The sequence below is a fragment of the Melospiza georgiana genome, chromosome 5 (genome assembly GCF_028018845.1).
Source record: "Melospiza georgiana isolate bMelGeo1 chromosome 5, bMelGeo1.pri, whole genome shotgun sequence".
Lineage (NCBI taxonomy): Eukaryota > Metazoa > Chordata > Aves > Passeriformes > Passerellidae > Melospiza > Melospiza georgiana.
The window spans coordinates 58,328,862-58,356,231 of NC_080434.1; the positions used below are offsets into that span (position 1 = coordinate 58,328,862).

Consider the following 27,370-nt stretch of genomic DNA (forward strand, 5'->3'; position numbering starts at 1 on the left):
CTTCTGTGTAAAGCAGGCACCAAGATAAAAGAGAAGTCTACTTCTGTCTTTCATTTTTACACATTTTTCATTGCACTGGGAGTTGAGACTGATACTACAGAGATGCTAAAGCCATGTATTTTACATGTGGCAGATCTAGTTTTGAAAAGGAGATAAGAAAAATACGTAAACTCTATGTCATGATCAGCTTTAAATATGAGCAAGGTTTGTATTTCATCATTTTCAAAAGAACTATGCAGATGAAAAAAGCCAGTGTTACAGGGATCTCTGGGTCTTTAATAGTGGCATTGTCTGGAGTAGAGGAAAGCAACAGCCAAGTAAAGGGTGCTCAGTTTTGAATATAAGTTCCTAAATTCCATGTATGTGTCATTTGGGGATCTGAACTTTAGAGCTTTATGTAATTTGGCCTTTAGAAAGCTCAATATGGTATATTAAATATGTAGGTGTGAACATCTGTGGCTAAATAGCAAAAATGTAGCTCCACTAAGAGAGTAAATTATTTTCTTTTTTTTATCCTTCAATTTCTTATATTTGAGTTTGATACTAATTTGGCTGCATGGAGCTTCAGTTACTTTTACCATAAAAATCTGATGATCAATCCCTTTTTTCCCTCCTTATGACCTTACAGGGCTACATGGGAACTAATAATAAAAGCACTCATGAGAGTTAAATGAAATACATTTTGAGAAGTAACTGTTAATTTAAAATCTTATTTGGTGATACAATATGTTGACGACTTGTAGGCTATATAGTAAAAATCAGAAGTTGCAATAAGGTGCAGAAACTTTGAATAATTGTATTTATGTGTGAGGAAAAATGTGTTTTTAATGGATGAAAATAGACTAATTCAAAAGTGAAAACACACTGCAAGACCAAACCTCTGAATATAATCACCAACTGTGGAAAAATGTAATAGGTCTGCACATGTTGGTTGGTGTTTAGTTTTCTTTCTCATTGGCTTGAAGAGGGAATATTCAGCTAATCTAGATGGAGCAGCAAGGTCTGGCTGCACTGCAAAATGTGGTGTAACAAAGGATATCCCTGCAGAGGGGTAAAGCAGAATGCTCTGGAAAGCTTTTTAATGGGTACTAAAAAATTACATGCAGCAATTTTCTGTAATTCACAGCCATACAAAGTGTTGTCACTTTCTTTGGAAAAAACCCCTTAGATAAGCTGCAAAAATTGAGGTGAGAATTTTCAAGAAAGAACCCTTTTGAAGAATCCTATGAGAATGCCTGAGAAGGAAGAAGTTCTTCTGAGCAATGTTGGTGCCACTGGTTATTCATTACTGCCTATGTGCTTTGTGCCCTGTTCTATTTTCATGTCTACTGCTGAAAATAATACATAGGAGTGGAAGATTGCCATGTTTGTGATTCCCTGGTGCAACACTTGGTTGACCAGCAAAGCAGTTCTGATTTTTTCTGTTGTGCTTGATCCAGGGGAAGATTTGAGTTAAAGAGAAAGAATCCTCCAAGAAGAAGGCATAAGGTAGGCAGTCATGATTACAGATTTGGCCTGGTAGAGCCAAGTCTTGGATGTTCTGTGTGTTGTTAACTGGATGCTTGGAATTCTTATTTTGGAGCTGTACTTTGCAATTTGACTAGTCAGTCCCGACCCACTGTTTAAGATATGTACTGTCTGTGCAGAAGTTGGAACAAACAACAAAGTCATATATTTTGGTATTTCCTGAGATGGGAGGGATTGTGTTCTCTTTCCTTTTAGTTCAGTAAAAATTGTTCATGTACTGTTCAAGTAATTTTCCAGTTACCTTAATCGTTAAAACTGTTAACCTAATGAAAATTTAGTTCTGGATCTTTGTTCTCTACTGAGAATACACATATACTACATTATGCTGTAGCATGCCTTATTTGTGTCATTGTGTCTGTTCTGAGCTTGTTTGTATTAGAGCCATTACAGGAAGACTAAACAATGTCAGAACCATGGAAAATTAAACTTGCTTTCTCCTAAGTCATACTAAAATTCCAGGAAATCATCTGGGAGTTTCAGTTGAGTAATGAAGCCAGTGCTTTACAGAATACTGATGGTCACTACAGCAGCACCAGGATGATGCAGTACAGGTCTTGATTTGTGCAACCTTCCAGCTTCCAAACTGTTTCACTGTGCTTGCCTAATGAAGGATTTTTCCCCCTTTATCATTAAGCAAATGTCCCCGAAGAACAACTTGCCAGTAAACATTGTTCCTCTTGTGAAAGCTTATGGATCCTATCCCATGATTTCTAATAAAAATTCTAATATAAACTTTAGACCCATCAAATGCCTTAAATCATCTTGTGTCACTTGTGATTTCAGGCTTTTTAAAGTCTAACTATACAAAAGGTAAGTTCTGAAAAGTGTTTACATGCATGAAAAGGGTATAATTGAAGATTCAGCTGCAGAGTTTTTGCTGGTTCACCTGAGTTGGATTTCTGTTAGTGATTTACATAGCTAATGACCCACAGGAGTGTGTTGCCTTGCTTTTTTGTTCTGTAGTTGAGCATTCTTTAAATTTTACGTTGTGTTTGTCTTTTTTAAAATCTTTGTTTGGTTCTTTTGTTTTGTTTTGCAAGTATCACATTTTTATAGAGTTGACTTTCAGTTTTAATGAATTTTTTCTTGTGTGAAAGACTTGCAGATGCAGTGTTTATCATTTAACCATATATGTAGAATAAGAATTAGACTTTTATCATGACTATAATTGAATTTAATTATGTAAAGAAGCTTTGCTCATCTAAAGGGATTTTCTAATTGAAATTTATCATATCTGAAAGACTGATTGCTAGGGACCCACATGATTTAATTGCTTCTGAATATCCGTGACAACTGTTATCCTATTGCTTCATAGCACTAGGTCCTGCTGTCAGATTATGTGGAGCTGTATATATTTGAAAATGCCTGCTTAAATTATCACAAGTTTAAAAATATGCTAAAATAATATGTATACCAGAAAAGATAGAACTTCTCTTTCCTTTTTAGTTTGCAGGTGTTACTTACAATAGATAGAAGTATTGTAAGTACTTAGAAGATTTTAAAATTGATGAAAATATGAATTTCAGCATGGTATGCAAAATTTGGTATTAAATTATGTTGAAGCTGCTCGAATTTTGAGACTTTTAAAATTCGGGTATTGTAAAAGAAACTTTAATGAAACAGCAAGTTTGTTATGTGGGAGAGTTTATAACTAATATTTAGTATTAAGAACTTGTGAAGTCTAACATAAAAGCCATGGGCTGTAACAGCAGATGGGATTTTACTTACACACTCTCCTCTGAGCCCTGTTCCCAAGGCGTATTGTTGGCTCTCTTCCAGGAACCGTACTTTAATGTTGTACACTCTTCTTCCATAATAAACAACCAACACGTATGGTTCAGCCTTTGATTTCTTTGAACAATCTCTAACCAAGAATGTCTCATCCTGAATGATACAGATTTAAATTATGGATTGTATGGTTAGTTCACAACAAAACTTGTATGCCATTGTGGACAGCTTACAGAAATTTTCCCCCAGGAGTTCACATCCCATGTTTTGACATAAATGCTACTTACAGTGTTTTTCTGTAACAGGATCTTCTCTGCTTTATGGCGATCATATTCTCCAACATACCACTCACATTTGTTTAAATCCTTAATTTTAAGATAGCATAATCAGTGTATAGAAATTAACAACAAGCAGAATAAAAACCAGATTCTCTCTAATCTGCATTTAAAGCACATCCAGCACAGTATATAATGGTAATGCATCTATATTGAGAAGTCTTGTTAGGAATTGTTAATTAAATTAGACATTTACATGCTTATCCATGGTTTCAAGAGCTCATATTGGACTTTCTCAATGGTGCTGAACACCCACAGCTTTAAGAGGGGATCAGGGGTGTTGCCATGTAGTGTTAATCTTGTTTCCTAAAGACTTGTATTTTTATGTAGCAAAGCTGCTCTTTACCTTTTCAGTGGGTTTGGTAAGAGATTGCATTTCCTGTTCTACAAGCAAATGTTTTGATTTGTTTTTGCATGCTGCGTATGATGTAGGAGGTGGTGGCTTCTTCACTGTCAAATTATCTACACTTAATGTGGAACCTGTAAAAGTAAATTCAGAAGGAAAAAGGTTGCATTCTTAAAAGCTGTAATTTAATTTTACACTATGTTTTACTTAGTATTTTTGAGCATAGTACTTTTAATTTAGAGTATTTTGATATTAACCTTTAAAATTTAGAGCTGTCTGTTAAGAGTGGACTTATGCTAATGCCGCATCAATGATTTCAGATTAATGCCCCCAGAGATTTAACACATAAGATTCCTGATGGTTTTTAATTGACTTCAATCTGACAGGCTATCGTGGACATAGCAAAATAAAAAACTGTAAATGAAACAGCAAATGCTAAATAAAATACTAAATGTAGGACAAGGATAGTGGTTCATTCTGTTCTACTTTCACCTTTGAGCCCTTTTATTTGTGTTGGATCCCAGTTGCTGTTACATTGGATCATATGAAAGCCTCTCATTATTCCATTGCCAACTAGGATTGTTTCTACCAAGCTGTTGAAACCTCAGATGATTCAGAAGCTCTGCCATGCTGCTGAGTTTCAGTTTTCTCTGTGACTTGTTTGAGTTAACAAATTCAGTACCAAGGGCTGAGGTTGCTCTCACATCAAGGAGAAGCTGTTGGTCTTTGGCTGAGTGTGCCTCTCCATGCAGTGCTGCTGGCACAGGGGCCTGGAGTAGCTGAAATCCTTCTCCCACAGCAAATGTGATTTGCTGTCTTTACAAGGTGGACCCAGCTACCCAGGTCTCTGTGGAGCTAAGGAAATGCAGGGGTTGGGTCAGGAGCACAAGAAGTCATGTAATACAGGAGGCTTGTGCTGACTGTGAGGATGCAGAAACAGCCTCAGAAAAGCAAGGGCTTCCTTTCAATGTAAAGATCAAATGTAATTTTCAGATATGTGGCATGAGGAAAAATTGTTAATTGAAGATAAAAACCACCATATTCTGCTGTATAACGGAAAACAGTTTTGTGTTTTTCATGCAATGCTTGTGGGAGAAATGATCCAGTGTCTATTTTAAAAGTAAATGAGAAAAATGTGTTTATCAATGGCTTCCATCTTTTCCTTCTGGTTACTCTCACCAGAGACAGTGCTGTTTGTCAGGGTGGTATTTCATTGTGCTTTATCTGCTCATGCTTTATCAGTTTATTATTGTTATGCTGGTGTGTAGCATATAGCAATATTAAATTTTACTAGGATGACTTTCTTTTAAGAGGGGGAGTGGTTTTCACTGCCTTTCACCGTTCCATTCATATTTGTTCATATTTGTTCCCTGTTCTGATTTATAACTGTGTTACTTTTGCTTTTAAAACAAGATAGCAGTAGACAAAGAGCCATGATCTTTAGCAGGCAGTCAGTCTGTTCAGTAATGAAACCACTGTTCAAAGGGCCTGGCACCAGACATCAACCTTTTGTTTCTGCAATCACTTTGACTTGTCAAAATGTGATATATTCTTACTGTTCAGCTTATTGGATCATGATTTTTGCATTTTTGTTTGCATTGCATTTTTAGTGGCTGGCATCCCCAGATTTATTTTAAAGAGACCCCTCTGCTAGGGCCATAGTTGCTTTGGACCTGTGCTGTGTATTTTTTTGCAGATCTTTTTCCTGGTGTGTCTTAAGGTGTGGGATAAGAAGGGTAAAATTAAAATTCTCTTGCAATGCTTATGTACCAAGTGTGGCTGAGAGGGAGCTAACGACACCTTGTCAAGAAATAAGATTTAATAAAATTAATATTTGTTCTTACAATATTCTTTAAGCCAAATATAGACTTTAAAGGCAATTATAGAGTAGCAGGGGAAAGGCTACTTATTTGTTCTCCCCCTGTTGCTTCAGGAGGGCAAGGAATTGACAGAGGAAAAAAGATACTCTGCTGTCCCAGAGAGCCTAAAGGAGCAAAAGCCCTGGTAAGGACGGTAGGAAGTGTCTGCAGTGACAGCAGCAAACAGAGACCTAGATGAGCTTTATGGATTCTGTAGAGAAGGGTTTTTAGTAGGTGTCCAGAGGAGAGTGTGTTTGCACCCCGGCACAAGAAGGAAGAGGCTCAATGGAGGGAGCCCCTCAGAATGTGGGAGCTGGGGCCTGTGAAGCAAAGCTGGGGGAGGTGGGCTTGGTTTGCCTGGCAGTGACCACAGTTAATTTGAATCCTACTTGACCTGAACACATAATGCAGTCCATATGTTCTTCCTGGTGGTATTTGCTTTTACCATAAGTTCATGTTAAGCACTCATAGGTTCTTGGCACAGCTTAGGGGTTTATTTTTTTGATCAAAAAGGACATTTGCAGAGACAGTTACAGGAGACTAAAAGTATGCTGTGTAGTCAAGGACAGTAGGAAGTGCATTGAAAATCCTCAGTGCAGACATACAAGCTTAGCAACCTGAATCTTTTTCTTATTCTGATTTTTCCATGTTTAGTTTGGCTTTCAAAGCAATCTCTGGTTCTTACCTGATCTGCAAATGTTCTTAGAGCTCCATGTATATTGAGGGCTAGGAAAAAGCAATGAATAAAATAATGTCAGAAAAATATTTCTTATAGTGGCAGTGTAAGAGTCAAATTAGAGAGCAATGCATAGCTGTGCTTCCCCAGAATACCCCTTTCTCTTACTGATGGCAGCTTTGGGCCTTCCCATGTTTTGGGTGGTAATTTTATATTTAGTGTCTTTTGACAGATTTTCCTTATTTTCTGAGCCACTTTTTCAAATTGCATAGAGTTTTGGGGGTTTTTAGTCTTCATAAAAGGATACACTGCATGTGTAGTAAAGCACTGCTAATTTCAGGTGATGTTCCCAGTGCCTCTATAGGAAGGCCCAGGGAGCAGTTCCTCCCTGCCTCTTCTGATTTTCTAGACCACTCCTGAGTGGCTGGCCAGGTAGTATTTTGTTGTGTTACACCGGGAGGAATACTGACCAAATAACTTCTCACAACAGAAGCATAAGAAGAAAGAGAATGCTAGGGGTCACAAATATGGTCATATTTGCTCCATACAGTAATTTTATCCCAGTGAAATGCCTTTATTGTAAACAATGTTGCATGAGAGATACTGTATTTGTCTAGGGAGGATGTTAAATCATTCATACACTTCCTATGCTGTCTCCTATATTTTTGAGTTTTGTTGCCTATTTCAGTGGAATAGAGATTACAGACATTTAGAAAGGAAAGATTTGTATAGGTTAGAAAAACAAAGTAGGTCTAACTATGGAAGATTTCTGTGGAAGAATAATCAGCCTTTGGAGAGCCAGGTGTGTATCCTTTGTAAATAAAAATAGAAAATGAGGGGGAGAGGAAATTCTGAGGCTGGAGATAGCAGAACTTCTTTATACAATATATTTAACAACCTATCACAGAAATAGCAGCAGAAATGTAATACAGCAGCATGCTATTAAAGATAAAAATTGGCTGTGCAATTACAAAGGCTTGAAAGAAATTCCCAAAGATGTTCTTGACATACATCAGGGCAAAAGATATCACTGCATGGCATCAGAAAGTGGTATCATTTTGCTGTTGTTGCACAGTGAAGTGCAATTTTCTAGGGCAGAATGTTTAGTCTTTGAAGCATCCAGTACAAACTCATTAAATTCTTCTATTCCTACCTGGCTTCAGGAGGATGATGTTGTGCTTGAAAAGGTACTTCAGGTTTCTTCCCCAAACTTGTAACTGTTAGTAAAAAGGATAAGAACTTAGTATTTCCTCTTTGGTCTAACTGAGAGCATCTAGCAACTCCTGTGAAATGAATTAAGTAAATTCAGGGTACATCAGGGTGAGGCAGTTCAATAGAAAACCTTAAAGGGCTGTAATCAGTCTGGCTTGAATGAGTCAGCTAATGATTTCAGTGGGACACATTTGGACTAGGACTGAATGTTACGTGGGGGACATTACAGGATTTGCTGATGCCAAATATGGCTTCACATAATAGTAAATAATGTAGAATGTTGAACAAGAAGTATGTGGAGAGTTCATAAATCCTTTTTATAGGACAGGATAGGCATTGAATTTATTAAAACAGTCGATTCTATTTCTTGCTGAAAATCAGGAAATGGTGCCTTAATCCACAAAAGGAAAAGCCAGAGGAAATGATGAACTTATTAAATTAACACAAAGTATAAACAGCATGAAAGCCATGTAACCTGTATTTATCTTCAAAGTATTTTGGAGTAATGTTATTTGTCATGGACCTTTGTGCACGTGGACACAGTGAGTGGTTTGAGCCCTTTTTTCAAACCTGTATGTACATTTAAAGAATTGACATGTTTTCAAAACATTGGAGGTTTCAAATTTTAAAAGAAAAAAATAGCTTTAAAAGCCTAAAGCTTTTAAAAAACTTTAAAACTTTATTCCAAAATTCTCACCCTCAAATAATTGTAGAGCAGCAAGATTATCAGAAGGGTGATGTCCTCTGTGCAGATCTCTTTTGGAGTTTTTTTTAGGCACCAACACTCTTATTTTCCCCAAAACCATAAGACATTTGCTTAGAAGAAATGTGTTACCCTGGCTCCCCAAATAGCTGTAGCTAAGGCCAAGTTAAGTTTCCTTTTTTCTGCTGCTTATCAGCAACTGTTGAGGTTTCTAACTCTCTCCATGCGTAGCAGATGTATATCTGGGGAATGTCTCTTGTTTCAGATAGAATTTTAATGATATAATATTTTAGTTTTGGAATATAAAGGAAAGACAACAAATTATTATAATAATATTGAATACTGACCTTGCTGTCTTCCAGGTACCTGTATAAAATGATAACATAGTAAATATTTTTCTTTGGATTTGTAACTTGAATTTACCCCAACTACAGATCCAACTATCCACCAGTTTTAAGTCATTTATAGACATTCAATCATTAATAACTGATCACTTTGTCAAAAACCTGGGCTGAATGCTGATCTCAGTCTGCTAGCAACAATGAGAATTATGCTTTTTAGGGGGCTAAGTGAACATGTGGTTTACTGCAAAGATCACCATTTCATGATGGCTACTGTGTATCAATTTAACTTACAATATGGTTTTCCTTCCTTGATCTTGTATTAAATTGAGATTGATTATGGCTGACTGGAGAGACCCAAAGATTAAAATCAGTCACTTCTTTTTAGGCTCCTTAACTGACAGCACAATTATTTTACTGTCATGGCAGATATTTCATTCAAAATCACTGTGTGGAGAGTCTTAATCCAACACATTATGTTAAAATTAAGAATGATAGGTTTCTAAAGATTGGAGTTTGGCTCCTAAACTTTCACTGTATTTCTTTTTTATTTTGATTCACAGATAAAAATAATGGTAATATAAATGATTTTGTTTGTTAATTTGATGCATCTAAGACTATAATGCATAAATATTAAAGAGAAAAAAAAAGTTTTTTTGGTAGGTACTGCATTTTGAACTTTCCTTATAAGTTACTTCCCCAATAATGTTTGCTGATTACTTAGAAATTTTAAGTCTTATTCAGGCTGAACAAGACCTGGGCAGGTCCTAGCCCAAGGACCTGCTTAAAGCAGGGAGAACTGTGAGATGAGACCTGGGATCTCAGAGCTTTAACCAGGTCTTGCAAACCTCTCTGGGAAACCTCTTTCAATACCCTCATAATTATTTTTTCCCCTATTTCTGATTGAAACCTTCATCATTTCAAGACTGTTGCCTCTTGTACTTGCCCTGTGCACTCGGCGGTGCACCACACTCTGCCTTGGACAAACATCCCTCAGACACCGGCTGGCAGCTGTTGGGCTCCCCCAGGGCCGTCCCTCCAGGCAGGGGCAGCCCAGTCCCACCAGACTCATTTCACAGGCACTGCATGTCCTGGAGACCCTGTGCTGACCCTCTCTGAGCATTCTGCAGGTGCTGTCCAGTGAGTGGTGAGTAAAGTAAAAAGGGAATTGTCCCTTCCCTTGTTCTCTTGGCAGTGCCTCTGTTGACACAGCTTGGTATGCTCTTGGCCTTTATCCAGGATACACCAGGGGCTTGTGTTCAGCCTTTGGTCCCCAGGTCCTTCTGAGCTGAGCAGAAGGTTTAGTTCATTCTTGGGTAGCATTTTGCCTTTGTTCTTTCCAATTTCAAGAGGCCCCTCAGTACCCTTTCCTGCAGCCTGGCTGGGTTGTGGTGAGGGGCAGTCCTTCTCTCAAACCTGCTCTTTGCTGTTTGAAACCCTGACAAGGGCACACTCTCCTCTCCAGGTCACACTGAAACTGTCTAGGCCTTCATATCTATAGGAATGGGAACTGACCAAAGTTAAATTTTATCTTTTCCATTTCATGGACACACAATATTTCTCCTTAAGATGTAACCAAACTAAGAGTCTTGTTAAGAGCTGAAGTATTTGTGCAGCTGTACAGTGTTCAGCCAGAAATATTAATTACAGATGTAAGATATTTATTTTTCTTGGGAGTGTTTTCGTATTTGGTTTGTAATGAGTCAGTATCCAGGAGAAGAACCTTTTCTTTTTTTTTTTTTTAATGGTGTCTTTCTTGCCAATATATAATTTTTTAAGCGGTAAGTGTTGATTACAATATTGCTATCAAACCATGTTTTTGTCACCATCTTTCAAACTAAAGCTTCTAACCAAGAGGAGTGAGGTTTGGGGCAGCATCCCAGTCAGAGCTGTGGAGAAGGAAAACTCAATGGATTTAAAATTTAGACAAGTCTGCAGATTTGTACTTCAACCTGCTGTAGAAGGAAACAGTTGGGATTAACTACCCTAGATTCCTTTCTTCTGTTCCCTTTAATGAGAGAAAAATAAAACCAATTCAGTAGGAACACATTAGTGCAGGAACTAAAACATTCAGTAAGAAGCACAAAATGCTATAAATTATAACCTCTTTCCAAATTTTACAAACATTCTTTAACACTCTGCATGGTTGTAGGGACTGTATTTCTTAGTAAGTTTTATAGGAAACCACTTGTCATAACTAAACTCCTTTATTGCTAAAAAACCTCTGCTTTACTTCATTGGTCTGAGTAGAAAGTGAGTGGGGAAGGAGAGGCCAAAGGGAGCTGGGGGATAGCAGGCACTGTTAAAACTGGATTTAAAATTTGTCCGTTCTTGTTTCATATTGAAATGGGTCATCTTATATTTCAAGTATTACATTAATGCTATTAGACTCCTCTATTGACCTTATAATTTCAGTTTTCTGCTTGTAAAAATGTATGTGGATTCTCTGTCTGAAGGAGAGTGTCTCCCTCTTCACAGGCATCCCCATCAGGCAGTTACAAGAGATGCTTTATGTGGATAGTTGGACAGGGGGCTTTGCACTGTACCTTTGTTTTTATTTCTGCAAACAAATTCAGAAACTGACCCCATCCATTCAGGAAGTAGCAGTATTGAAATTGCAACACACATTAAAGATGGACACTTTTATGACACAAAGCTAATGTGACTCTTACAGGTTTTTTAACCTGATAGGCTAAAATACTATTACATATACATACATAGCCATGGAATGTGTCTGGATTTTATGGTCCTAATACATGCAAAGATGAATACTTACTGTATTTGATTTCCTAACAGATGAATGTCTGGAGAAGAAAGAATAATAAACAAAATAATTATGATAAAATAAAAATCACTGAGTACATCATCAGTGATGATTACATCTTGACAAGGGAAGGATTTTGCTATTGCTAGAGAAGCTCAGAGGCTGGTTATTTTTTACATGAATTATTTTCAGGAGAATTATCTTGGACCTCCCTAAAAAAGAATAGCATCCACTGAATTCATTATGGTAAACGACAACTTTGTTAAGGATTTATACCGGAAGGAAGGGAAAAAGAGGAGTATCAACTTCACTTCTCATCTCATGCCAAAAAGTCTTATTACACATGTTAGAGTCAGCTATAAATGGAAGTAAGTTCCTTAAAGACTGAAGAATTTAAAAAATGAAACATTTACAGAGCTGAAATGGAAAGTGTAGAGGAAAGGAGGTGCAAAACAGGGAAAGATGAGTGGAGAATGTTCCTCATGGCCCTGGTTAAATAGGTGTTAAGGTATTTTTCTGCCTTCTCCTGATATGCCTGATCAACAGAAGTATCCTTTCCTGGGAAGGAAATATTCTCCTTCAAAAAAAAAATGGATGAGGTATTGAGTCTGACAAATTCTGTTAGATGTTTTGGTTATGATGAAAGCTTATGGCAGCTTTTAGTAGCTTGTATCTCCTAATGAAAGAGGCAGGGTACCAGATTTTACAAGCTATTTAGCAACATAAGGTGTGAATAAGCATCTAGTAGTTTTTGGAAGGCTCTGAGATTTAGTCCCTGTTTAGCCTGTCTCCTGGACTGAAAAAATATGACAGTGAGATATTTTGCTAAATCAGTCAGAAGACAAAAGGAAGATCTGGTATAGGAAACCCTGGGAGCTATTTTTCAACAGGGACAAGGGCTCTCTTCCTCATGTCTGTGTTGAAAACATCAACTAACATGGAGGCCTGAGGCAAGAAATTTGGAGATTATCAGTACTATTCAAGAAGGCTAGGAGAAAGGAGAGGAACTGTTTTGCTTTGGATAGTTGTTTTTGTGTTAGTTTCTTCAATTTGTTAGTGTGGTCTCCAGGGCCATTCCTTAGTGTGTGAAAGCTCATATTCGGGACTCTGGGTGTGTGGTAAAGTTCCATGACATTAAAGATGTGCTTGCAGGTCTGGCCTCCACCTCCAAGGGACATGGCCCTTGCATGGCTTGCTTGCCACAGGCATATCCAAGTTTCAATCACATCAGAGCTTCTAACATACATTCCAGGACCTTGTACTTGCCTATTTTTTTATAAAGCTATTTTTTAGAGTGTATAAATAATGATGTGTTAAATCTTATAAGTCTTCCAATTTTTGTTGGAAAACAAGACTTGCACTCCTAAATCACATATTTGGTGGGACAGCTTTGCTTTCAGTCTAGCAAAGGGCTGTAAGCTGTGGTGCCATTGTCCTTCCCTCTGCAGCTCATGGGTCTGTTTTCTCCTTACAAAGCTGTAACTGGACTGAGGATGGGTGAGAAATATTTTGAGTGAAGTGCTTGTAGGAAATTTGTCAAGTGCCTTCCCCAGATATTGTGTTGTCTTATTCTGTTCCACTTCAGTTTTACTCATGTAATAAAACTCCCTAGTACAACAGCCATGACATGTATTTATATTACAGAATTTGGTTTTATAATAGGACCTTTTAAATCCAAGTGCTCTGCATACTGATATCTGCTGGCAGCATGGATTATAACATTTCTCAAAAAGCTTTCAATCTGTGCTGCCCTACCAAGGGAGGGGATCAGTTGTGGGATTTGGAACTTTGCAGCTCTATGTCAGGTCTTGCATCTGAATATGAAGCTACTTCATATTAATAAAATGTCTTAGCAAAAAACATATTTTGGAACCTAAGCCATGAAAAAATTTAAGCACCATTCAGGAAAAAAACACAACCCAATAACCCATAATTAGAGCTCACTCATTAAATACATACTTTAAGCCAAAGATTATTTTCTTGATTTCTAAGGTTATTTTCCCCCCAAAGGATTTGAAGTGACCTCTGTAAAATGAAGCAAAATTCCATCCTGATGAGCTGAAATTGAAATCATTTAAGGGAGGATGGACAAGATTGGCACAGCTTCTGGCTGCTATAGGAGTCATTTGAGCATCATAACCCCTGGATTTGTGTCATTCCTGTTCCCAGTTATGTCCAACACTGTCCCCCGTTATGAATGTGAATTTTGGTCACACAGCTGGCACACATCTGCTTGTGTGGCAGTGAGCTGAGTGTGTTCCTGCTCATCTGGCCAGATGTGTGTTGTGTGGAAAAAGCAACCGGACTCCTAGCCTGGCATGAGCGTGTGCTGGGTCATACAGCTAGGCACATGTGTTTGTGCCTCAGGTGGCTCATCCTCACTGCCAGGTCTTTATAAAAAAATAGGCAAGTGCAAGGATGCTGAATGCCCACGGGTGTTGTGTGGCTGAGGAGTGCAAAATGCAAAGGGCAAGAAGTGATTTGTAGCTTGGACTCATTGGTCCCATGGGCTGAAGCCAGACTTCTGCCTACAGATGAGTCATTTCTTTTGCTGCATGTAATGTCTTTGGGATGTGGAGTGAGTTTCTGTATCTCTGGAGCAGTCAGTGTGCTTCCCCAGCACTTGATTCACTAACTGTGCTAAGTAAATAGCATTTTTGTACTTAAAAGTGGTTGCAAGACCTCTAAATAGTATTAAGGAAAAAAGTCTTAAACGAAGTGTTCATGAAAATTCTGTCTGCTTTTCTACTCCTTTACCATTATTTTGTAATTTCTTTTTTTTTAAAAAAATGCCTGTGTCACATTACACTAAATAGCACTTCTCTCAATTATTCACAGCTGTCTAAAGAATAACTTTCTTAAGCAAAGCAGAGGTATGACAGAAGTAAAATTTTGTGGTTTGAGCAGCAAGAGTATTTTGATTCTCAGGGAACAAAGTGAGGAATGCACGGTACCTTGTGACTTCTGCTGGTATTGGAAAGGTGGGGTCTCGGCTGAGCGTGTTCCTCTTGGGTAAGACCTGGCTGCTTATTCTTGGCTCTGGAGGAAGGGGCTGATACTGCTTTGGCAGCATCTTCAGAGGCCTAGAGAAGTCAAAAGAGACCTTGAAGAGCTATTAGGGAAAAAAGGAGGTGCAGGGACTGTGTTTTAAGCGCAAGTTCTGGAAGTAAGAGACTGGAATTTTCTGAGAGTATTTCCATGTATTTGTGCTGAGCCAAGCTCAGATCCAGGAGCTCTTCAGGACCCTTCAACAGCAACAGTAATGTTGGATAATATTCTACATTTGCAAGACATTACTGCACTGTGTGTGTGCCACTAAAGAGTGCTCTTGTGTGCCAAGTACAGCTCTGCAGTGTGGATATTTCCAGGTGGGTATGGCTCTGTGTATGGTCCACGGAACACAATCCAGTTTCAGACGCAGAGGAAAAAATGTTCTTCATCCCAGAAAACTCAAAGGTGCCATGGGCCTGGTGTTTTCTGAGGGATGTGGACATGCCCTGTCTGTGCTCTGAGACCAGCTCCAGCTGGAAGCTGCAGCATGGAGAGGTTGGCTGGACAGAACTGGAGGTGCATCCAAAGCGCCTGGCAGAGCTGCCTTCAGTGGTGGGCTCCTGGGGAGGGAGCCTTGTGTGCCTGCACAGTACCTACCCAAATTAAGTCAAGTGAGAGAATTAAGAACCATTCTGGCCACTGTAATACAAACAGAAACAAATTTTTGAAATTTTATAGAATAATAGATTGAGAATGCTCTTGTTCCTGCATTAATACGGTTTTGAATTTGTGAAGATTTACTGCCCTTTTATGCTATTTCATATTTTTTAGAGTCAAATACAAATATGTAATGCTAATAATATTTAAAAATTTTTTTTTATGTTTTAGGGCAGTCAGTGTGGGCATGGAGGAATAAACTTGCCATTCCTAGATGACCTTTTGAAAGGATTTTTTAATTATAGCAGTTATTATTTGAGTTTGACCAAATCAAGAAGTAATTAATTTTTTATTTGTGGGCATATTCCACAAATATATATAGAAAAATATACTTGTGGAATGGGGCTTGATCTGTCTTCTGTGGGAGTAATGGAAATATTCCAGTTGATTTCCATACATGATTTAGATGTGTAGCAAAAAAAAAGAGGCAAATTGATTTAAGTGAGAATGAAGTCAATATTATCACAGTGAACAGAGCCTAAGGCACAAATTCAATTGGTGGAATATTTTTTTCCCCAGCAATTTATACCTGGGTTGAACCAGATTCAATATTTCTAGGCTTTTGACTTGTCTGCAGGCACAGCCAGGTTGGTTTTGAAGACGCAGGCCTGAGCTCCTGCTATGAATGCTCAGAGCTCGTGTTTTGTTCTCCCTAATTCCACATCAGAACCTGTTAAGTCCAAAGACAGCCAGCAGTGGAAGGATGCTGGCTCACTTCCAGCCACCTCATTACCATGAGCAGCACAGATGGATGTGAGCTTTCATTAGCACTGAGTTCCCCGGGGAGCACAGGTAAGTGATCTCTGATGTGATCTTACCGTGGGGGAGGTGTTGGCTCCTGGAAAAGAGAGGAAACAAAAATCTCTGTAAGCTTTTTCACCCCCACTTCGTTTACCTGAGAGAAATGTGGGGAATTTAGATTAAGTAGGCATGCCTGTGTCAAGAGTCAAAGGGTTTATGTGCTCTACAGCACAAAACATCATTCTGTAACATGGCATTTTAAAATCACTGAGGAGTAAAAGACATCCTCATGTGCATGCAAGGGAGGTAATGTAGACAGGAGTTCTCTTTTCCTTTGCCTAGTGCTAGCAAAATGGCAGCCTGCTTTTAAAAATCTATTAAATGGCAAAATGACCAGCAAAAAATTGAATTGATGAGAGTTTCTGCTTACCTGGTATCCATGTAGTTTCATTCTTCCTCCTAAGAATAATTGCAAATAATTCTTAGTAGAGTGCTACCCAATAATTCACAAATGAAGTTGCAGCTTTATTCTGGTATTGTTGTAATTATTATGGGCAGTCCAACCCCATTCCTTGCCTTCCCCTGGCTCTACCTCTAGAACTCTGCTCTTGCTTTCAGAATTAAACATTTGAGGGTGATATTTATTCAGTTATTGTAAATTTAAATATTTTCCAGAGACTTTATATGCATATGTATATATATGCTTATTGAGTTGGGGATGCATTTTTTGTCTGTTTTTATTTTTGTATAGAAATTTATAAAAATACTGAAAACCAATGAAATCAGTTCTATTTTTTCAAATATATCAAAATATGACTTATTATTTAATTAGCATCTTACTACTAAAAAAAAAATCTTTATTTTTGCTATATTGAAATTATTTTTCTAAGTTCTACATGCTGAAATCCTAAATAATGCAAGGCACATGCAACAGATCTCGAGCTCTCCTTCAAATAAACCATAACAAATTTTTCTGAATAAAATAATGATACCTTAAATATTTAACATTTCTAGAAAATACTGTTGAAAAAAGTCTTCTGTGCTATTTATGCCATCTTGTGGCAAGGCCACTTAATAGCACTGGGCATATGAAAAAATGTTTGGATATATTTAAAAACAGTGTAACTATTATGTAAAAATAACAGTGATCTCTATAAGCACTGTTCACTCAAGAAGTACTAAAAATATGTATCAGTTGCATTCTCAAACACCAGAGTTTAATTTACCTTCCTGTACTGGCTTTGGCTCATCTTAACACCAGCACACATCACATGGAGACATGTAAATCCAACCTACTAAATCCTGGTGGAATTCAGAGCTTTAGATAAACTGGCAAACTGTCCTTGCCTACTGATTGCTGCAGATTTTGAAGCTTGCTTACTCGAATTTATCTCAATTCAGCTTTTTTCCAGGCTACATGGGGATTTGCTCACAAGAATCAATCTAAACTTTCATTTTCAACCTATAAAGTGCTTTCTCATCATCTGTAGAAATTACTACTCTCTACATTTTGCATTACAGTGTGAAATAAGGCGGGGGGAAGCAAATGCTGTTTTACATTGAGTTATTTTTCTGGCTGGTCAAATTATAATACTTTCTAAAAATCAGCTGTTACAGCAAACACAAAAGGGTCACATTTTCTTGGCTTGGCAATTGCAATTTTTGAACCATATTACCTTGTGTTCAAAGATTTGAAAATGGCAAGATAAAAATTACAATTTCTTTTCAAAGATAATAATATATTTAATCCTTCAGTAGCTCACTTCATGAGGTACTGCTATAGCCAAAGTAAATGAAATGCAAAAAAGTGTATGGAAACCTACTTTTAAAACAATCCTACAATTGTGTGAAATTGTCAATCAGAGGATTTTATATTTGGAGACTTCATGAAGTTCTTGAAGAATAAGATTGCCTTTCTCTGATTTCACCTCAAGAAACAGAACAAAAATTAAAGGTACATTTTTGACTGTAAATTAAAGAATTTTGAAGCAAATTTAGGGTTGAAGGTTAAACAGCAGAGGAAAAAAAAAGCTAGGTGATGTACCCCATTGGCATATTCTGAGTAGGTCAGAACATTGTCCAAAAGCCTTTGTAAGTAGTCACCCTAGGATGTAAATCCCTAGTGGGAACTGGTAAACTTGGTATTACTGGTTAAAAATGGTTATTAGATTATGTTTTACAATATATTAATGGAAAACCCCTGAGAAGGATGGGGAGTGAAAAATAATTATGTTATTAGAAGTAAAGCCCAGCGGGGATCTTGCAGGCTTTTGGTGAAAGAGTTCAGGAGACATTGGCTTCTCCCTGCCCCTTATGTCCTTACAACATAGCAAAATGGAAAATCTGATTTTTAAACTGAAGGGCCTTTTTTCCTCCCCTCATAGGAGCAGGCAACTCCTGAGATAAAATAGATCTCCTTCTGTAAATAATTACTTCAGTGTTAGATAGTTGAAAGAGTACTGCAAAATTTGCAGGATGATTATTTTGGAAAGCAGCCGCTGTTCTGAAAACCGTGTCCATTCTGTCACCTGTAATCTCTGCCTATGTACAAAAGTTAATTATAGAAGTAGAAATTACTATTTCTGTTCGCAGAAATGGGTGGGGTTTTTTTTAAATTATACCTCTTACATTTGGCACTGTTCTCCCCTCCGGATCAGATGTGTGAATCTGTTAATAAACCAAAAGAAAGGTGTGATGTTAGCCATCATTCCAGAAGCTGTGGCCAGTGGAAAGGGTGCTGCTCCTGGCTGGGATGCCTCTGAGTGTTAGCCCAGCAGCCAAGGAGTGAAAGGAGGAGACAGGGGCATCTGTGCAAAGTGAAACAGGAACAGCTCACAGGAACTTGGGCTGCCTGCTGCACATGAACGTGATGTGGCCAGGACTTTAAATAGACTGCACTTTGGGGGGTATTACAGAAAAGGGGAAATCTGTTTGTGGAAAAATTTTAGTATCTTTGCTTACAGCTGAGTGTTGAGGGGGCTGAGATGGGTTCTCACTCGTTGGGGAAGTGGCACCTGATGGCCTTAAGCACCGTGTATCTGCAAAAGAGGAAGAAAAATCAAGCCTGAGTAATTCAGTAATATAATGTTTGAAGAAGGAGAGGTTTCAATGTTCAAAATGTGTTTTTCAGGTCAGGTCTCATCATTTATATAGCCTTTTTTTTTTTTTTTTCCAGAACTTAACAACCATTATAGCAGCTATATTGAGAACATGAGCGTGATCCTGGTAATAGCTTTATGGTTAATGTCCCCACTGTGGTTATAAATAAAAGCCTTCATAAGCTGGTAAACAGTTAAGGCAGACATTTGACCTTAACTGTGGTTAGATTACTGAATTTGTTTTTCATTTGAACCTTTGCTCTTGGCAATGCTGTCATGATGTTCTGGTTTTGTGAGGGTTGTAGGGGTTTTATTCTCTAGGTAGTATTTCAAGTTTTACTTTAGCTTTTAATAAAAAACTGCATCCCTGGCCATCAAAAAGAAATGCTCAGGTTGTTTGCTAACATGTGTTTTTCAGTCATTAATTTTATATCTCAAGGGCACTTGTATTTATCTAAAGATGGCAAAAATTTTAGCATTGAATTTTACCCTTTTGAAAAATATTTTCAGTCCTTTCTTTGCTCCTGTATCTTGCCACATTATAGTTACTGGGCATAATACATAGGCAAAAAGTAGCTTTTTGTTTAATGTGTTTTACCTTAAATCACAAAACAAGAACTATGCCTTTTGGCCAGTTCAGGGCAATCTTACATAAACAACATAAGATGATGACTGCTAAATGAAGGTTTTTACTACTAACCAAGATAAAAACTGTATTTGGAATTTACTTCAAGTTTCCAAATAAAATGGACAAATTAGTCTTGGAACATAATGTAGAATATCTGTTGTTCAGACTGATTGTGGTCCTTTCACACACTGATGAATTTACTCACTTTAAAAGACATCTATTTGTTTAGACATCAAACAAACTCCCACAAAAATGAGTAGAAAATGTGTTTGCTGAGTTTGATGTGAACTGGAGCAAGCTGTCTGGTTTATGGTTTCCAGTCTTTCTCATCTAGGACTCCCCCCCATTTTCTAAATCTGTTTAAAACCTTTAGAGTGTTTATATTGGATTGGAGCAATGCACAGCTAGGATGACATTTCACTTCCATAAATGGGATATTAATTGCCTCTGTATGTTTAGGCATTAAGTGTGAGTTAGAAAATCTTCAGTAAACCAGAAGGTGATTAAAGCAGCTACCTTACAAAGTTAAGAATGCTTGAGAAATACACTCACAGTAATTGCTTATTACTGCTATTTAAAGCATCAGAGAACTCCTTTAGAAAGGATACTACATTATCATCTGGAGGAAAGTTTAGTGTGTTCTTTAATATGCCTTCAAACTTAAAGGTTTCCAGGCTTAAATAGCAGTGAGATTTTGTGAAATGGCTGTGGGTCTGATCAGCCAGTTTTTTGCACATTCTGTGTGGAATGGGACAATAGAATTTATCTTGTGAAGGTAATATTAAAATTAAAGGGCAATGTGTAATTATTAATTTAGCATAATCTAATGAAGATCAGGGTAACTCGAATGTGAAGAAGCAGACAAAGCTCTTCCCATGTTTCCACCTACCAGTGTTATTTTCCAGTTGAACCATTTAATTAAAAAAAAATTCTGGACAGAAAACTCCAGGTCTGTACTGCTCCTCTTCAACTCTAGGTTTTGCTCAGTTTCCCCAGACAGAAAATGTTACCTGCATATTCAGATTCTTGCAGAGGTTTGGCAGGAAGGATTCTCAAAGAGTGAACGGCCTCCAGCACTGAAGAATTTACAGTCTCATACATATTGTCTTCCTCCTCAGATAGCTCAGAGGAAAGCTGGAAGTCACTCTTGCCCTTCATTGTCAAGTATTCACTCTGGAGAGGAGAAATACAGATAATACAAATAAATTTAAGTTCAAGATTGATTTCAGTGTGGAAATACATGATTCAGTTTCTGACAGAAACTGAAAGGTGGGAAAGTGGTTGAGGAAGTGGTTTGAGTGCCTCAATTTTTAATTTAGATTCATGAAGTAGCCATTTGGGAGACAGCTTAAATGTTTCTCTGAATTTTGCCTTTCTGCTCTTGAAAATATAATGAGAGTGTTTAATTTATGATCATTGCAGACATTTGAAACTGTATCTTTTATTATAATATTATCCATGTGGTATTTGTATTGTACTGACTGTTTACATATATTACTTGCAAGAATATCTTAACTAGCTCATAATAAATGTCACACTTCAAAATAAAAACATTCAGTGTTTTGGGGAATTTGTGCTAACAAATGTGCAGTCCAAGTGATAGTGAGAGTGAGTTATGTATTGAAGAGCGGAGTCCATGGAAATATGGTGCTGAGAGTGACTCAGGATGTCTCTGGATGTGTCTTTACACTTGTGTAGGTTTGTTCAAGGTTGTGCTATGGAGTGCTGCTGCATCCTTCATCTTCACTGTTCACTCACTGAAACACAACTGCTGCCTTCCTTCAGCACAGAGCCAATGCTGCTGCTGAGGAATCTCAACTGAGGGTACCCCATGCCTCTACAAGTCACATTTTGTTACCAACAGCGTAGGTGCAGCCATGCACTTGGGTCTTCTTTGATGTTTCTTCTATTCTCACATTTATTTGATTCTCAAATTTATTCCCTGATGTTTGTTTTATTCTCATTAATAATGGGGAATCAATATCTTCCTGATGTACCTTCTACCCTTCTACCCTTCAGTTAACTTCCCTTTCAGCTCATGCTTTTTCTCTTGAGTGCTAGAATTGAAGCCAATTTGTTTTACTCTCCAAGGACACGAAATAAATTGATTACTATCCACCTTTATTTCAAATTTTATTATACTAATGCCTATAATTATATACTTTTTTATTATCCTCACTAAGCAAATATACTTTAAATCTTTCCTGGACTGTCAACCAACTTAAAAGACTTTGAATCTCATATCCCCAGTGTTACTTTCCTGTGAGCACACTCTATGTTGTAAACATCTTTGTTACAACATGAGGCAGACCTTCAAGAAGTGTTCTTTACAGTACATTGCAGGGTGAGGTTTGTCTTTATCACAGTACACAAAAATGTCACCACACCCTGGACAGACCCTGCAGGTACCTGGGTTTTCAGGTTCTTCTCTGCACCACTCTTTCCAGTTCAATATCAGTACTGTCAGCTAGGCTGAGAGTGGCTATTTTTTCAATCAGTTGTGCAAGCACTTTCATCTAGATGAAATCATTTTCATCTAGACCAGGCATGTACTTGTGAGAATGTCTTCTGGGAAATTTCAGAGGCCTAATAAAAAGCAATATATATAATATTTACTGTTTTCTTTCTCATTATTGTAGTCGTATTTCTGCTGGAAAGGAAATTACTTTTAGTTTGAGGAATTGATGAGATGTTCTTCATGTCACATTGACAATTCTTTACATAATCAGGCCTATTATTTCCAAAATATGCTTTCAGATTGACTTTGTTTAATAATCTTTCCAGGTCCAAATAAATCCTCAGCATTTGCTTTCTTTCTTGGAAGAAATTGTGGTTACCACTGTTCTTTTCCATAATTTTAGAAACTCGGGACTCTGGAGAATTCCCAAAGAGAATAAATTAATATCTCAGAAATTTCTTAAATAATTCTTTAAGTGTCTTAGCATAAGTAAATAATTTCCTGACCATTCTTTCCTAATTCTGCTCTGTGCTGTTTTTGCATTCTATTCGGAATTAATGCCATAGAGCATCTGATTGTTATTAATCATTCTGTGAAATCTGAAGATAAGTATTGATTGCATCAAACTTCTTTAGTCATCCTTTGTTTGTCCAACTTCCTTATGAAAACACAGAAATTACAATGCTTTATTTTCATATTTTTGTGATTTAAAAGGTATTTTCAGTCTTTTCTTATGCGCCTGAACTGAAACTCAAACCCAGATTTCAAATACAAATGGAAAGATATTGAAATGTCCTCTGTTTGCTTTTCAGCTTTCATTTGTATTGCTTACATATTTAATCTTGAGATTTATGACTTACATCCTTGTTCAGCCTGACTCCTGTTATTTTTACCTGATCTTATGATAAAGGTGTATTTTAGATTAAGCCCATAAATGGAGAATTGGTGAGTCACTTCACCAGTCTAGATTCCACTAAAAAAAGGTAAAAGTTCTCATCTATAATTTACAATTCTTATGCCTTATTTTGCATTAAAAACCAGTGATGATTGCATTTTTTGTTAGTATTATAGCCAAGATGATATTAACATATATCAGGAAGTGAAAAAAAAGTAAAATTTTAGGACATGTGGTACTTACAGAATTAAAGGTGTTAGCAGGAATAGTTCTCTTTTCTGTATAAAATGGAGAAAAGCTGTCAGCAGGTCCCATTCTGTTGTAAATTATAACAGTAGCTAGTAACTTATATAAAGGAATAAAGTCTGCCAACTGCAGTTTTTAGAGTATTTATTTACAATATTTTAGAGATATGGAAAAAAGGACATGAAGCAGGTCCACCCAGGGGCTTGTGGACCTGTACAATGCATGAGGAAGTAGCTGCGTGGAAATGGGATTCACAATCATGAGCACATCTAAGCCCGCCCCCCAAAAACACCCAAAAAAGGATGTGCTTGAACTCCTGTTTCTCTCCTGAGTTTTGCTTCTTGGTGCAGAACTTTGAGATCTCTGGGACTCCTGGTCTGGAAATCCCTCTGTGAATAGAAACGTGTTTTGTTCTCTTCGCAGCAGAAGAAAATCCCAAATCTGGGAACGCTCCAGCTCTCAGGCTACAAACTGTTCTCAGTGGTGTTTGTCTGCCCACGAAGCTGTCCCAAGGTACAGCCAGGAGAGCATGAGCTACAGGGCCAAAGAGCTGCTCAACAGAGACTCCCAACTTCTGCACTTCACCTGATTTACACATTTAACCCAGTGACTCTTTAATGCAAAACAGCCATGGGTATGACCTTGCCCAGTATGTGCTCTCATTCTGGACTGTTTCAATCCTTAGCCTGCCTGTAACCTCACAAATCTTGAATCTCTGGCTACATAATGACCTGATTTCAAAAGCAGAGCATGAAAGTCTTTCTATCACGATCAACCAATAACAAATAATTACCGCATGTTGTAATGCTTAGGAAAAAAGGGATAATTGTGCGCTGAAACACTTTTATGCTAAGGAGAGAGTTAAAATCAGAATTACTTCTTGTCCAGGGGTTGTACCCCATAGCTGAAGGGTATTAAGGACAGCCAGCATTCCACAACCCTCCCTTACAGCTGTGTTTTAGAAGAAGAAAGTTTCTGCCTAAACACCCTTTTTGCATTTGTCTCTCTGGTCCTGTGAGCCTGGTACTGCATATTTTTGTATACCCCAGCAGATGGCATTGAATGCTCATTTATTCAGTATAGGCAGTACTTTAATCTCTGCTTGCAGGATTATTTCTGGGTGATGGGGAAGGAGACTTATTCATGCAAGCTACTTGTCTGATTTTCTGTTCAGTTATACTGGTGCTAATCAGAAGTAAACCCAGTTAAAGGTGATACCAGTATAATAATAAAAAGGCAGCGTCTTAATTTGTAGCCTTTGTACTTCTGTTCATAAAACAAGCGTGGCTGATTTATCCTCAACAATAAAAAATGAGTTACAGTGATAAACATCAATGCTATTGCCCATGCATTTCATGGCTTAATGCTAAAAAGGGACTGTTCAACACAAGCCTGTGGGGTGATGTATTGCTATCCAATATCAGTTTACAATTTGATGTCCAGGTCAGTTTATCATCTCTTCTGTTCTGCATGAATCACTGGAGATGGGATGAACTCCATCTGCCTTCTTTCTTCTTAAGCCTGCTTTGCACTGGGCCAGTGAAGGGAGCAGCCCTGGTGCTGCTTTTCCATGGGTCTGCCCTCTACATAAGGTAACTGCCCAAATATTTGCTGTGTGCCAGATGAGGAGTGCAAACCAGTGAGAAACCACTCTTCCTGTTATTTAAGAATATAATTTTCATAATGAAGATGGTAGCTGCAATCAGCTGGACCTTCTGGCATAATTTTTTTCACTGCAAGCTAAATATTTAAAGCTGGCACAGGCTAGAGTCTCCTCAAGTTATAGGGGACTCATGTTTTTATTCAGTCTGGAAATTTTTCATTGCTTTGCTGCTTTGCCTGGGAAATTGATAAATAGAGATTATCACTTATAATAATAGTAAGATGTTATATTTCTGAGGCATACATGTGGGTGTGTTTCTGCCAGTTGACAGAGAATGCCTGAAGTCAAAGGACAAAATGGAAAAAATTATCTTCCCTTTAATTTGCAATGTAATAAAACAGTGTGTGCATTTTGTGGGAACATTAACGTTTCATGGTAACCTAAAAAAGTTTTGTTTAAAAGGGTGGCAGGTTAGGAATAAAACAAAAATCCAACATCAAAAATATGACCCTTTAAGTGGGAAAGCAGAAGGTAAATCTGTTCCCATTGGCTTCTCTGAATCTATGAGTGCACAGTTTTTTTTAGTCCCTGTGGTGTTTCAGTCAGTGGCAGAAAGGGATAAAGAATTGTGGGCTGTGATTTAATAAACTCTGTGATCCTGCAAGGGTGTATCCTAACCACTTCAGTAGAAAAAACCCTGAAGCTGGAAATGCTGCAAGGAAGAGCTGTGCAGATGTTTTCAGAGTGACTTTTTTTACTGTCTTGCCCAAAATTATGATGCAAAGCCTTGTCCTGCTCAGGTATGCAGGCATCTTCCTAGAGCATAAAGAGGGGCTAGACAAACAAGCCTCCTGAATAATACAGGTTTAATTGGAGTACCAAGTAAAAGATTAGGCAGGTTTCACTTCAGAGACATGAAAAAGGCGTGTGAATAAATACCAGTTATGGTGGGCATTTGGGCTAAGGCCAGCTATCCACAACAATAAAAGATTTACAGTGAGATTATGGATTGCTGGGTTTTATTTTTCCAAGAACTCCTTTTTCCAGCCATAAACCTAAATCTTCTATATTGTATGGATATTGAATGCATTTAAGCAAACTAGCACTATAAAGATATGGTACATCAAATAAATTTATCTGGCTAGCTGTGCTATCTAACTTTTTAGTTAGATAATGTTATATGCTTTGCATTAAATGTTTCAGCTCAGCTACAGTTGTGAACTGCAGTATCATTTACAAAGAATTTAAGTAAATGAAGTGATTTGCTTTTGAAATTAATGTAGTTTAAACACATGCTTGCTACTGACGATAATCTGTCATGGAAACAGGTTTAGAGATCCTATGTCATTGTCTTGTTGTTTTGGAACAGCAAACAGCAAAATGAGGAGAGACCTTCAAAGGTAGCAGCAGAGGGAAAAGAGAAAGTTCCCTCAGTTTCTTTCTAGAAGCCATCAGCCAGGCTAATGTTTTCAGTCTGCATCAAGAGAATAATTTATTCCTAGTTTTTTGCAGTGTATACCATCATGAAGCCAAACATTTTTTGGTGCACAGTGGAAGCAAACATGTTTTAGTTGTCTGCATTAGTGGGTATCCCCTTAGTGGATATCCATTACTTTTCATTTTTTCTACCAATTCATTTTAATTTTTATGATATTAAAATATTCAGATCTATCACAGACTTTTACTGGCTCTGAGTAAGAAACAGGCTACAGTACTTGCTTTTTCAGCAGTGAACGCATTTTACCTTTCCGATGTCTATTTGGATTCATTACTTCTTGTATGTTTGGCCAAGATCTAAATACAGAAAAACAGAAAAAAAATCCCCTTAAATACTAGAAATTTCCATTGTTCTATGAAACTTCTAAAGAATCCAGTTTAAATTAATGAGTGAAAGTTGCAAGGATAAAGAGTGCATTTGAGAAATGACTTTGCAGATTTGGAAATTCAACAATCTTGGGTCAAACCTTACATTTTATGTTCACTTACAGCTCCAAGTTTGTTGCAGAGAGCTCTACTCATTTTGAAAACATTCATTGTAGACATAAATATTGTAACAGCCTTATTGATGCTTTACATATTCAGTGTATTATTGGAGGGATGAATTTCCTTAGGGAGATAGGAGCTAAAACTCTCTTTCCATGTGCAGCTGTGCCACTCCACATGGCTCCCTTCCCATTCTGCCAAATAAGTATAACACTTTCCCTAGACCTGATGTGGTATTCTTGCATCCTCTTATTGCTCTGCCATGGAGAATATATGAGATATACTGGGTGTGGAAGAACCACATAAGCCCTACTCTGGTGCTGGTTCTCTCACCATGACCCTCTTTTCCCACTGGACTGTAGCTAGACTGCCCCTAGAATTTACCCAGACTGTAGCTCTGTATCAGCCTGCCCAGCAATATTTGTGGATCACTGCAGTAGCAGTACTTAGTATTCCGAAGCAACATCAAAAGCTATTTTGCAACGAAGATTTGGCCAGGGATCGCATTAAGACTGCATT

General features: G+C 37.6%; 1 protein-coding gene across 1 annotated transcript in view; it reads right to left on the bottom strand.

The window, feature by feature from the left end:
* CLNK (cytokine dependent hematopoietic cell linker) overlaps positions 1–26,652 on the bottom strand; it is a 28,772-nt gene extending 2,120 nt beyond the window's left edge. The window contains exons 1-15 of the mRNA XM_058024860.1: positions 26,613–26,652; positions 23,263–23,297; positions 20,677–20,839; positions 18,902–18,978; positions 18,562–18,607; positions 16,371–16,399; positions 16,018–16,037; positions 14,446–14,574; positions 11,504–11,531; positions 8,734–8,752; positions 7,625–7,688; positions 6,481–6,521; positions 3,937–4,070; positions 3,543–3,620; positions 3,256–3,411 (exon numbers count right to left, since the gene is read on the bottom strand). Of these exons, the coding sequence (XP_057880843.1) occupies positions 3,256–3,411; positions 3,543–3,620; positions 3,937–4,070; positions 6,481–6,521; positions 7,625–7,688; positions 8,734–8,752; positions 11,504–11,531; positions 14,446–14,574; positions 16,018–16,037; positions 16,371–16,399; positions 18,562–18,607; positions 18,902–18,978; positions 20,677–20,839; positions 23,263–23,297; positions 26,613–26,637 (1,044 nt within the window). The 5' untranslated portion in view covers positions 26,638–26,652. The remainder of the gene's footprint in view (positions 1–3,255; positions 3,412–3,542; positions 3,621–3,936; positions 4,071–6,480; positions 6,522–7,624; positions 7,689–8,733; positions 8,753–11,503; positions 11,532–14,445; positions 14,575–16,017; positions 16,038–16,370; positions 16,400–18,561; positions 18,608–18,901; positions 18,979–20,676; positions 20,840–23,262; positions 23,298–26,612) is intronic.
* Between the last annotated feature and the right edge of the window lie 718 nt (positions 26,653–27,370).